Raw genomic sequence first — 12,815 nt, forward strand, 5'->3', positions numbered from 1 at the left:
GTTTACCACTTGAATTGGAATGTAGTAATGTATAGGTAACCTGCCATATCATAGTTGTGTTATATATTACATCTACATACATTGAAAGCTCTATCAGACATTGTTATAATCTTTTTTTTTTCACTTCGATTGTCAGAAATGTTTTAAAGAATTTGAGGAGAAGAATAGTCTATTATATTTACAACTTCTGTTGCTCTTCCTTCGGCCCGGATGTTCCAGGTTATCTTCTAGTCTCATTTCCTTTCTGTCTGAAGATTTTTAACAATTCTAATTTTAGAGTAGGTGTGCAGCCCATTAATTCCCTTAGTTTTCTTTATTTGAGAATGGCCTTACTTCAGCTTCATTCTTGAAGGGTATTTTCCCTGGAAACAGAATTCTAGATGGACAGTTTTTTCTTTCAACACTTTAAAAATGCCCTGCTGCTTTCTTCTGTACAACACACTTTCTGGTGAGAAATCTGTAGTCACCCAAATCACTGTTCCAATCTAGGTAATGCATAATTTTTGTCTGGCTGTCTTTACTTTTCAGCAGATTGATTTGCATTTAACCTATCTGGGGTCTGCTTAGCTTCTAGAATCTGTAGACTTATGTCTTTCACCAAACTTGGGAAATTTTTAGCATTATTTCTTCAAATATGTTTTCAGCACTGCATTCTTTCTCTTTTCCTTTTGAGACTCTAATGACACACAAGTTAGCCCTTTAGTTCTTGTTCTACAGCTCCTTGAAGCTCTGTTTATTTTTCTCTACCTTTCTCCCCTGCTTTCCAGTTGGACGATTTCAGGTATTTTAACTTTCAATGTTAAAAATTCCATTTGTTTCTTCTTTGCATCTTCTGTTTCTTTGCAGATACTTTCTACTTTATCATTTGTTTCAAGAATGTTTGTCATTGTTTTTTCAGTTATATTTATAACAGTTGCTTTAAAGTTTTTGTCAGATCATCCCAAAATCTACATCGTCTTGTCACTGGCACCATGGCTATCTTTTTCCATGCAAGTTAACATTTTCATGGCTGGCTTTTCATTTGATAAATTATTTTGAATTCTATTCTGAACATTTTCAATGACATTAGGAAATCCTGAGACTTGTTTAAACCTTATGATGAATGTTAATATTTTTGCTTCAGTAGGCAATCAACCCAGTTAGGTTCAGACTGCAAGTTGCAACCTGCCTTCTATGGGCTGTGGTTACATGTCAGTTCCACTTTCAATGCCTTCGCAGTACTAATCTCATCTGAAACAGGTGTACTGGAACCTGGGTGAAGTCTACTCATTAGCTCAGTTGCCCAAGTTTCTTATATGCTATTAGGATCAGATGCATGCATGCACAGGTTGGGGGTGAGCCCAGGAGTCCATAAACAACTTTATAGGGTTACTTTCCCAAACGCCTTTTCTGTGCTCTCCATGATACTTCCTGGTTCCCTAGGACTCACCTTTCCAAACCGAACAGAAACCACCCAATTCTGCGGCTGTGCCATGAATGACAAGGTGGCAAGAGGACAGAGAAAAAAAATGTGACAGGTTTTGGTTCTGTGCTCCTAGAGTCCTGGCTCCCTCAAATAAAGAATGGTTCTCTGCTCTCACTATTTTGGCTCCTGCATGTTCCTGTTACCCACTGCTCCTGTTACCTCCAGAACTGTCTGGGTGCTGGTGCAAGAGAAGGGGGGTGAGCAATGGGGAGGGGTTCTCTCTCTTCTCTGAGCTTTAGGAGTTGCCTTTCCTGGTCTGGGAGATGGAACTACAGGATCTCTCCTGGAGGCTTTCCTGCCTGCACCCAAAGGAGCTTCTGCTCCTTGGGCTGTACTTCATTCAGACCAGGAAATATCAGAGGAAAACATTCAACTCACCACCAGCTCAGTGGCACTTTGAATTCTGGGGTGCATCCCCAATCTTCCCACTGCTAAAATTTTCCCAATTACTCAGACAGCTGTGTCACACATCTGTCCAGGATTTACAGTGCATTTCAGTGGAAAGAAAAATGGGTGTGTGTGCTTTCTCTACCTTACCCAGAACCCAACTCTTTGGTCATTTTATTATGTGCCAGATATTGTATTCACAAAATTGTTCATACAAGTCATGTGAGGCCCAGAATAATATTCCTTCCTGCAGAAAGGACTTTCATGCACATGCCTGAACCCACGGCATTCCAAGACCGTCCTAATGAGGGGCTGAGATGCTCTGAGGTGGGCTCCTCTCTCTGCAGGCCTGTCTCCTTCCAGCTAGTCCTTCCTTTTCCAGTACAGCGCTTCAGCAGGACCACCCTCAGGGCCCTGGACTCCATAAGCTCCTTTTCTCTAGCCTGATGAGGCTGCTGAAGCCACGTGGCCTCTCGGCCACCCCTGCAGGAATGGGAGATGCTCCCTGGGGAAAAGGAGCCAAAACTAGGTTCACATCCCTATGTCTCCATCCTTCCCGGGACCCCAGCCTAATAATTCTCCACTATGATCAGATTTCAAATGCCTTCACACAGATGACTTTTATCATTTTTTGGTTATTCTCAGTGGATGGTTAATCTAAATTAACAGATCTGCCACCAATTTTTCCTTTTTTTTTTTTAACAGAAAAAGAAACCAGCTCTAAAACGTTTCCTGAGGTCACTCAGTGCACAGATGAAGGAAAGAGGGTTTAACTTCGTTCTATTAACCGTACTGTCCCCTAAACTTACACCACAGTGTCCCCTGCACCCCTATATCACAGGAAAAATTAGCTCTTAGAAGGGTTTTTCTTATAATTGGGTGTGTATGTATTAAAATCCAGAAGTAATATATGAACACATACTTATTTAAAAATTCAATCTTGTAGGCAAGGCTGCTTCTCTCTGATTTCTCAGCCCAGGCTGGGCCCAAGCCCTTTACCTGAGATCACCTTGTTTCAGCTTGTTGCTTTGTTTGGATTTTGTTATTAGACTGACCTGTCCCCCATGGGACCGAATCTCCAAAAGATAATACGAGTCACTGGAAGCACATGATATAAAATTAAAAATGATTCACAGATATTTTTCATGAATGTGCCATAAGGTTATGTCAAGTTATATAATCAGTAACTTTCCCCTGCCAACTGATAGGGAATTAAACCTTAAATTTGTTCAAGTGACTATTTTCAGCCTCCCAAAGGACCATCAAGATTTAACTGACAGCCCAAAGCACAAGCTTGTTGGCATCTGTACGGGCAGGTGCAGGTGCAGATCAATGCACAGTGATAAATGTCTGTGTGAACACTTTAAAATCAGAGTCTCAGTGCCAACGGGGACTTTCCCACCCCACCCCCCAAAGCAAGCAGAACCAGCCGAGGCGTGTCTGCTGCAGGTGTGCGGCACAGAGGAAAGGGACAGGAGCAAAGAGTTGCCAGGTTAACACTGTGAAGGAAGGACAGCGGAGCTCCTCAGCACACACCTATATGGCCATGCGAGCCACCTGCTTGGTGGGGTAACAGGGCAGACTCAAACCTGGAGGCTGCTTTGACTGAGCTGATTCGGCAGACAACAGGGATAGGAACACAGCCCCACAGGCTGCTCTGTGCCATGGTAGACAGGGCATGGTGAGCCCCCTGCATGGACCTGGGCACCGGGCACATACCGGCTGGGTCATGCACAGAAGGAGGCCTGCACATGAAACAGGGAGGGGCTTGCGTGGGTGCCGGCTGCTCATACCTTGGCTGGCTTCTGGCGGCAGGGAGCTTAGAGGAAGTGGGGGCGAAGATTCAGGGGCCTCGGGGGCGGGGTGCTCAGCCACCGGACAGATGATGAACCACCTCTTCCCGGTGTGCAGGACTGAAGGGCAGAACAGAAACAGCACGCTGAGTGAGTGAGTGTCTCTCCAGGCCAGTGTGACCCCCATCACCTGCACCAGACTCGACACAGTGGGTGTGGGGAATTCCTTTACACCTATGGGATTTTCTCCAGGAAGGGTGTGAGCAGAGAACACTGTGCCCAGTCATTAATCCCCATCGCTTCCCTCCACGAAGCAGGTGGTACACCAGGCCCCTTGGTAAAGAGTCCCTGGTGATGGGCTTCTGCCTGCTCTTCCCTCATACCAGAGGGCAAGGGGTGCACAGCCGACCTGGGGTGCCTCACCGGCAGCCCCCGAAGCTCCCAAGAGGACCCCTCGCGTAGGCTTGGTTCCTGGGATGCCCAAGACACCATCCATGAAGGCCGTGATGCCGGTTGCAGGTGACAGCTCCTTGGACAGGGCAGCTGTCCCCAGACTGGGGCCCCTGGTCACCACATGCTTCCATAATCCCCCCAAGCAATGGCCAAACCCCTGATAATATGCTGAGCGGGGACTTTCATCAAACGCCTGCTGAAAAGCAGGGAGGGAAGTTGCAGACTCACCGTTCTGCTGATACACAGGGGCGTTGGCTTGGGACTGTCGGCTCTCCTGAATGAGGTAGAGGGTCAGAAATGAGCCTACTGAGCTGCAGTGCCCACCTGCCCAGCCATCGCACTCTCGCCACCTCCCACCCCGGATTTCAGTCTCACCTCCCCGGTGCCTAGGCCACAGGTGCTGAGGTGTGGCGGGCTGGTCCCTGGGTCGGAGCCACGGTCGGCGTCCGTGTCCTCGCTGAGCATGTCCTCTGCCTTGTCCATGACATCCTTCATCTGCTCGATGAACGTCTCCCGCTCAGCTTGCAGGATAAAGTCGTGCTCCACCTGCAAAGGGACATACTGCCAGTAAGGACCAGCTGCAAGGCCAAGACCACCCTGGGTCTTCATCTGGATTGACGGATGTCTACCCTGTACCAGGCCCCAGGGGAAGACATGGTGAAAGGGTGCAGTCCCCAAGACAGGGGCTGGACAGCTCAGCAAGTGACATGGATGGCCCCAGGACGGGAGTAGAGCAGCCTCATCTTCAGAAGCAACTCCCTCCTCCAAGCATGGGACCTGGGCCAGCACTGCCCTGCCCCAGCTGGAGCTGGTTACAGACTCTGAGGCCGGTCCAGCCATCTGCAGAACAGGTAAGTGCGTAGGATGGAGGGGGCCGAGGGCAGGGACTGGGAAGAGGGGAGGGGGTCCACTTGGGCACAGGTGCCCAGGCAGTCATGACAGACGAGAAGGATGGGTTTGAAGGCAAAGGTTCCAGCCAGCAGGAAGGTTATAGCAGGATGGCCACATGTCACCTCTCGGTCAGCGCACCCCCTGCTCTCCCAACCTCAGGCTTTGACCTTCAACTATGGCCCCGGCACACAGGCAAGCGTGGCCTGATGTCCAACGAACAGCTCCTGTCATGGCTGAGGGGAGGTCCCACACCACAGCCTGAATGCCACGAAGCCTCCAGACCAGGGGCTCAGGAGACGCCCACAGTCCCCAACTTTCACAGTGGGCACGTGGCCCTGGGCTCACACCCGGCTGTGGCTAAATCCTCGGCCACTCAGGCAGAGAAAATGCTGTGCATCTCATAAAACCATACCAATGGAAAAGGTCAGCCTGTGCCACCACCCAGTGGGGTCCAGACCCTGCCCCTTTCCTGCCATGGCACCTCCTCCCAGGCACACACCTCTGCAGTCACCAAGATGCTCTAGGCCCTGCCTGGGGCATCCGTGGTCTCAGATCCCTTCTGGGATGGGCACATCTGCCCTACTATAAACAGCTGGCTGCAAAGCAGAGCTCCTCTGCACTCCACACTCCCCTGCCACCCCAGACCCCAACCCCAGGAGCACCACCTGCATATACCTCCAGACAAAGTGCTGGCTTGTGCTGTGTTCCGCGATTCACCGCTTAATTTAGTGTAACATGTGACTGCAATGTTGTCTAAGAGGAGTACACTGTGGCCAAAGTTGGAGCATCCAGCCAGCTGTGACTAGAGTGCCACATATGAGAATTTAAGCAACATTCCAATTTTGTGAAACTTTCACTAAACAAAACTGAACTAGAACCCCTTTGCAACTAGAAAATGTTTTCCTATTAAGTATGTTTCTTTTTAAGTATGTTGAAAATAAAATTAACTTGAAAACAAAACAAAAATCTAAAAATACAAGGTCCAGGTAAAACCTGGCATTAGAATCCACGCCAATTAAATGAAACTTCTGCAGTTCCACCTTTACTAAGGGGCTGGCAAGGTTGTCATGGTCAGAATGATGAACCCAAGGCCTGCCGACCTCTAACCACTGATGGGACATTCAGGGACAGCTGGTACCTCACACTCACAGGAAGACAGTCTACAGGGCGGGCAGAAGCTTGTCTAAACATCACCTGTCCCGCAGGCCACACACCCACCCTTCAACTCGAACCTCTGGGGCCAGTCTGTCCCTGGGATAGAAATGGGCTGTGAGGAGGAGGGCTGCTGGGCTGTTTTCGTGGACCAAATTTGTGTATCTGTAGCATGCTTACTTCAGACAGGTAGGTTAGGTGACTTGGTTTACCAAGATGGCAGAAAAAGCAATAAAATGAGAGGAGTATCCGAGTGCTGAGTGAAAAAAACAAGGCTGAGAAGATTTTTACAAAGCACACAGCTAAAGATAGCCACATTGCTTACTGTGCAGGACTTACATGTGTGCAGCTCACAAAGACTCACACACAGAGACACACAAGAAGACTGAAAACCAGGGGGCCAGTGGACACAACACAGGCTCATGTGGCTGATGTCGCATGTGTGGCTTCCTGCTCCAGCAGGCAGGCACTGGAGGCGTCAGCCGTACACACAGCATCAGCCGGTGGCTGAGTGATAACTTCACGGGCATTCACTTTATTATTATGCATTATCATGTTTGAAACATGTGTATAAAGTAATACAAGACACATGTTTAAAACATAGTAAGATGAGAGAAGAAATGTTCTCCAGTTTCAGCGGCCCAGCGAGGACCTGGTGTTTGTGCTGCGCTGACGAACCAGCTGCTTGCTGCTGACAAAGACTCCCCCCTGACCGAAGCGCAGCTGGTGCCTCTGACCCTCCAACTAGGCTTGACTAGGCCCCATCATGTCTTCAGCCTAAGCCAGTTGTAGCAAGAATTCCCAGCCTTTGTATCTGACCATATTCCTCACCTCCCACCTTTGAGGTTGAACAAAGCCTCTCACCCGCCCCCAGCAAGGATCCTGTTACAAGGGTTTCTCCAGAATCCCCGACCTTGATGTCTCCTCTTAGCCATTTTCCAGCCACCCATCACCATACTGCTCCTCTGCTACCAATCCCCTGTGATCTCTGCTGCATTTGGAGTTAAACTCATTCTCTCTCACTTATTGCCACAGTCCTGAATAAAGTCTTCCCGACCACTGTAGCAAGTGTCAGAAGAATTTCTCTAATGCTGCGGGGGATTATGCCCTGGGCCTGGGCTCTGGGAGGGCTTTGTCCAAGGTGTCTCTGCAAAGCAGACACTAAGGCAGGGACTTGTTCCCTAGGAGCAGAAAGCCAGGGGCTTCCCCCTGCAAAGCCCACATGAGGATTTCATGAAGCCAGGGCAGGGGTGCCCAGGGGGATGCAGCCCAAGGGGGCAGCTTTCTGATGATGTGTAATGCAGCAGCCGCAGGCAGGCACGTGGGGCAATTTATGTTATTAACTTGAATGGAATATTCTATTCCCTACTCATGCCGGCCCACTGGAGGCACTTGGTGGCCATCTGGAGTGAGTGCTACAACACTGTCCAGTGTGCTGCTGGCCCCTTTAGGACCTGGCTCCCTAAACCTCACTCATGCAGGAATAATGGTCTGGGGAGAATGTTCTCCTGGGAGGCAGTCACCGATGGACCAGGAAGTTTGAGGAACACACGTGCATCCTTTCCATGTTTCTTCGTGCGTGCTTTCAGCTGGAGAGTTTCTGAGGGCCCAAAAACGATCCCCACTCCTAGCCTGGCTCAGGTGCTGGGGACCACAGGTGTGGGGCTGTGAAGGCCTACAAGGTGCTCAGGGACTCAGGTTGGTCTGCACAGGCAGGGAGGGGTGGCTCCAGAGGGAGATGCAGGCAGAGCTGGGTGGGCACATGGGACATGGGTCAGGGCTCAGAGCCCGTACCCCAGTTGGGAAGGCTGGAGGAAGCTCTAAGCAAGGACCACAGGACATTAGACTCCAGGATGCCCTCCCCATGCCTCACTCAAGGAACCTACCCACAAGGCTTCCTTTTATTTGGAGGAAGGGCTCAGATGCTCCAGAAGCCCTCAGGGAGCAGCATCTTAGAATAGTTAGAACATTCTTCAAGCTGTTCTTCCAAACCGAAGGGGTTTCCGCCCGGTGCGGGGAAGAGCCCGAGGCTTAAAAGGTCAGCACTGTCCCGAAAAGCCCCTGGGCCAACCAACACCTCCACACAAGGCCAGGCTCGACATGTGACCTGTGGCGCTTTGCTCAGGCCCACACGTGCCCAAGAAACACTGGGAGCCAAGCCACCCAGACCCAGCCTCACCATATACGTGGCAATTTCATCGGGTGCGTCCCCGTCCAAGTCGAACTTGAAGGTCACCATCTTGTGGTTGTGCGTCTCCAGCTGGCACTCCACCATCTTGTCCCCAGTGTTGCACACCTGGAAGGGGCAGCATCAGCACCCGCCACGCACGCACCTGCCATGTGCATACCACACATGCACCCGCCACACCCCCACACACCCCCAAGTCCCACCACCTCCGCCACACCCCCACCCCACCCCACCCCCACACGCCCCGCCCACTCACATTCAAGATGGTAAGCCGGGGCCGGCTGGCCCTCTCTTGCCGGGAGCGTGCACGCGTGGACCTGCGGTGGTGTTTCCGGGCTGCCCTGCCCTCCAGCCTGCCCCCTCCAAAGGCGCCTTCACAGCTGTCACTCAGCTCTTTTCCAGAAGTGACATCAGAACCTCCATAGCTGAGCAAAACCCAAGAGCATTAATGGCACCAAAGGACAACCAGCACGTCGGCAATGGTGGGGAAAGTCAGCTTCTTTGGAACAGTCTGGAGTCTCCAGGGCCCAAATTCGTGACCTACAGAGGCAGCCGCTGTCCTGTGCAAATACCCCAAGCCTACTTCTGGGTCCTCCCCCAGCTCCCTGCTACACCCAAGTGGCACGGGCAGAAGGAAGTACAGGCTTCCTAGCTACTAGCTACGTTACCTTGGTCCTCTCAGTCTCCTGACCTGCGAATCAGCCCCTGTGCCTCAGTTTCCCCATCTGTGCTACAGTAACAGAAACACACCCACCACTGTTGGGAGGCCAATCCATTTTGCAGTTTGCAAAATGCCAAGCCCAGGCAGTGCCCAGCACCCCAGGAGGGTGGAACAAATGGTCACAGTTCAAATAAGGACATGGTTCATTTCCTGAAACACCTGTGTCCACAGCCCAGGAGGCCAGGAGACCCAGGATCGGGGCTGGATTCAGCCCTGTACACAGGGGGCCACCCTCCCAGCCCCCTCCTAGTCTCTGGGCACTGCCAACTCCGCTCATAGCCTCTCTGTTCTGGAACATTCTCAGCACTGCAAACCAGAGCAGAGACCCAGAGCCCAGCCAGGGGCCTCTGGCTGCCAAACTCCAGCAACAGCTGACAAGACCCAGAGAGGAGGCCCCTGAGGCTCCACCGGGTCAGGTTTGAAAAACCCCTAATAGCATCAGGGGGAACTACAGTGGGTTCCAGGGGAAGCAGCGGCAGGAGCCAGGCTGAGTGTCTGTATGGGCCTGCGCCGTCACACCCATCCTGTGAGGTTGAGGCTGGGCCACAGTACCTCTCACAGCTCTGCGGGAGGCCGGGCAGCTTGTCCTGTGAGGCCTGCTCCTGAAATAAACACCCAGAGAAAAGAGAACAGGTCATGCGGGCTCCCGCCTCCCTGTGGGCACAGCCGCACGTAGTCAGCTCTCCCTCCCTACCTCCTCGGCCCAGCCTGCTCCCCTGCGTTCTCCTGCTCTCTTCTGCAGCCAGGTGGGTACGACCCAGGGGGTGTCACAATGGGAGCAGGCATAGAGGTTTTTATCTTGTTGAAACGCTTGGACCCAAGTGGATTCATAAAAGCTGGGAGCCACTTCCTTTCCAAAAATGTTAACCCACTTTGATCATCCCTCAAAGAGGACACACTGGTGCTATGAAAGCTTTTCACAGTCTCTTGCATCCTGTCCCAGGGAAAGCATCCTCTAAACCTGTATCTATAAAAATCACACCCTCCGTCTTGATGTGGCTTACAGAAAGTGTGAAATCTAGGGAGAGGTGAGAACAGAACCTGGGTGGCTGTCCCAGAGCTGAGCAACCCCAACCTCTAGGACTAAGACCCCAGGTCACTGTGTGGATCCCTGGTGGCCGCAACTGCCCAGTCATGGGACAGGCTGGGGGGAGGGGCACACACCTCTTGGACTGGTTCCACCGTCAGCTGGACAGCTGGGCAAGGGCTGGCAATCCCGGGCCCGCCAGGCAGTGGCGGGTTTGCTGATGGCAGAAGTGTGGCGGTCTGGGTGGGCACACTCTGCGCAGAGGCAGACAACGTGGCCAGGGAGCTGGGGAACTGAGGCAGGAGCTCAGGGGCGGCGGGCAGCAGCACTTCCGGCAGAGGTGGGGAGAGGACCGCAGCCGGTGGCACAGGCACGGTGGGGACCTGAGCGGCGATGTCCACAGCATAGGGAGCTGGGTGGCCAAGCAGAATCTGAGGGCACAGGGGACAAGGTGCAAGTCAGGGTCGGCTCTGCCTTCACTGAGGAATGGGGAATACCCAGGCCGAGATGGGAACACCTCTCTCCAGACCACACCCTCCCCAAGGGGAGTCCCTGTCTCAGAGCACATTTAGCGGATGGAGTGAGCAGAAACAAACAGGAATGGGCATTCTCACACCCCTTTCTGTGGAAGAGTCTATTTGTGTGGAAAGGCCAGGAACAGGGCTCTGTCTATGAACCTGCCAAGCTTGGTTGAAGGGTCAGAGAACAGGACACACAGCATCAAAGCCAGGCTCCCACCACCCGTTGGGGCCTGCGGTAGCCTGCCCCATCTGGCCCCCAATCAGAGTGCGCATAGGGCCTCAGAGTGCGCACTGACACCTGCCGCCTCCTGGAGGGCGACTGCGGCTTAGGCTTGGCTTTCTCACTGTTGTCGTCTCTCTCTAAAAGCTCCTTGGCAGTAAAAGGTAAGACAAGTGGGGAAGGAGGAACCATGGATTGGAAAGTGCGAGTACCCTCTGTCTTCTGCCCCCATTTTGGAGTTGAGAAGGCTGAAATTTTAGAGGAACTTCTCACCTCTCAGGGCTGGAAGGAACAGCCACATTCACTGGGCCTGCTGGCCCTGAGACCTCTGTTGGCAGCCAGTGGCGGGGTCAGAAATACCAAGCCCCAGCCTAGCAGGTGGCCACTTCCCTCCTGGACAGACACCCCAGCTGCTGCATTCAGGGTACCCCATGGAGTGGCCGGCCCAGCTCATCAACAGACTTCTGGACCCTTCCCCAGCCAAACAGCAGGGACAGCCACTGAGTCTGGCAGTGACCCTCACATGTCACAGAGCACCCCTCTGTAGCCACTAACTGTTCCCAGAAAGGTTCTTCAGGTAGGAAGGCCCAGACAGCAAGGTCCCCCTCCTGCTCCCCGGTGTGGCCCTCGGCTTTCTGAGAAACAGACGACTGCAAACCAGCGGGCTCTGAGCTGCCGCTGAAACCTGCTGGGACCAACAGCACTTACTCAGGTGGGCCACAGGACGGACGCGATTCTTCCCACTCACTGTCTAATCAAACGCCACCCTGCTATCCAATATGTACCATCCCTTCCTTCTCTATGCACAAAGCTCTCTGGAGATAAGACAGCAAGAAGTGATGGCCAGGAGGAACAGCTCACAGTGGGGCAGCTTACTCCAGACTGGATTCGGCACTAACGGAGCTGGGGGGCACCTGGCGCCAGGGATGCTCCACTCCAGGCCCCTTCACATTAGGGCCACGCCAGCTGCTTTCCTGCAGAGGCTGAGGCTCAAAAGGCAGGGCTGTGCCACAGTTACAGGGCTGACAGGGCTCAGAGCTGGGGTAAGGCCAGGTAGGAGGAGGTTAGGTAAGGAGGCCCAGGTGGGAAAATGCCAGGAAGGATGGGACCCAGGTAAGGAGGCCCAGGTGCGAGAGTGTCCAGGTGGGAAGGCTCCCATACCAGCCCCTCTCCCCTCACTCGAGTTTGAACAGAATAGTCTGCAAGCCCCAAAACGTGAGTGGACTGTGTAGGGGTGTAGATCCCTGTGGGAAGGCCTCCCACCAGCAAGGCACATATCCTGTGTTCCAGAGCGCCCCTTCACAGCCAGCCAGCATGCTGCCACGAGGTATCCACCTGACCTGACACCAGGACATGGCCCTGGGTCCCATCATAACCACCCTTGCAGCCAGCAATGCCATCTGCCCCCAGCCCCCGCCCTGCTATCGGCCTCGCTTCCTCGCCCTCCCAAAGATGGGGTTGTCACCCTGCCTTATCCTGACAAGGTGCTCTTTGAAGGGCGGACCTCAGACAGACGCCCTGTGCCCCAACGCAAGCCACACCAAGGCTGCCAGACCAGGCCTGGGTGAGGGCAGGTACAAAGATACCACAAGAGCAGGGGCCACAGAGCTGTGGGAAGGGAGGAACACAGAACCTATCAGGCACGGACTCCTGCATCTCCTGACCCATTCAGAAAACGGAAGAGACGTAGATGCCTCACGCTGGCGCCAGCCCCCGCCTCCCTGAGCCTCGCACACATCTCTTCCTGAGAGGGGCGACCCCGGGCAGGGCTGCCTCCTTGCCTGGCCTCTGTCCTCCTTTGCATCTCTGGGTCCTGAGGGTCCCCAGACACTGGGAGAGTGAGCCCCTGCCCAGCAGGTGATTACCTGGCTCCCTGGTGCAGCAGCTGGAGCAGCTTGTTCAGGAAGGTGGGGCTGGAGGGGCTCAGGGCGCACAGGCAGTGCCGGCTGCGGGGGCAGCACGGGTTGTGGGGGCAGCATGGGTTGCGGGGGCAACAG

At 53.3% G+C, this 12,815-nt stretch overlaps 1 protein-coding gene across 1 annotated transcript in view; it reads right to left on the bottom strand.

Moving 5' to 3' along the window:
- WNK2 (WNK lysine deficient protein kinase 2) overlaps nt 1-12,815 on the bottom strand; it is a 135,165-nt gene that overhangs the window by 48,705 nt on the left and 73,645 nt on the right. Inside the window, 8 exon segments of the mRNA XM_030802187.1 lie at nt 3,646-3,765; nt 4,327-4,372; nt 4,474-4,644; nt 8,321-8,437; nt 8,586-8,754; nt 9,603-9,652; nt 10,215-10,508; nt 12,684-12,814. Coding sequence (XP_030658047.1) covers nt 3,646-3,765; nt 4,327-4,372; nt 4,474-4,644; nt 8,321-8,437; nt 8,586-8,754; nt 9,603-9,652; nt 10,215-10,508; nt 12,684-12,814 — 1,098 coding nt within the window.

Source organism: Nomascus leucogenys, chromosome 1a, assembly GCF_006542625.1.
Source record: "Nomascus leucogenys isolate Asia chromosome 1a, Asia_NLE_v1, whole genome shotgun sequence".
Classification (NCBI taxonomy): domain Eukaryota; kingdom Metazoa; phylum Chordata; class Mammalia; order Primates; family Hylobatidae; genus Nomascus; species Nomascus leucogenys.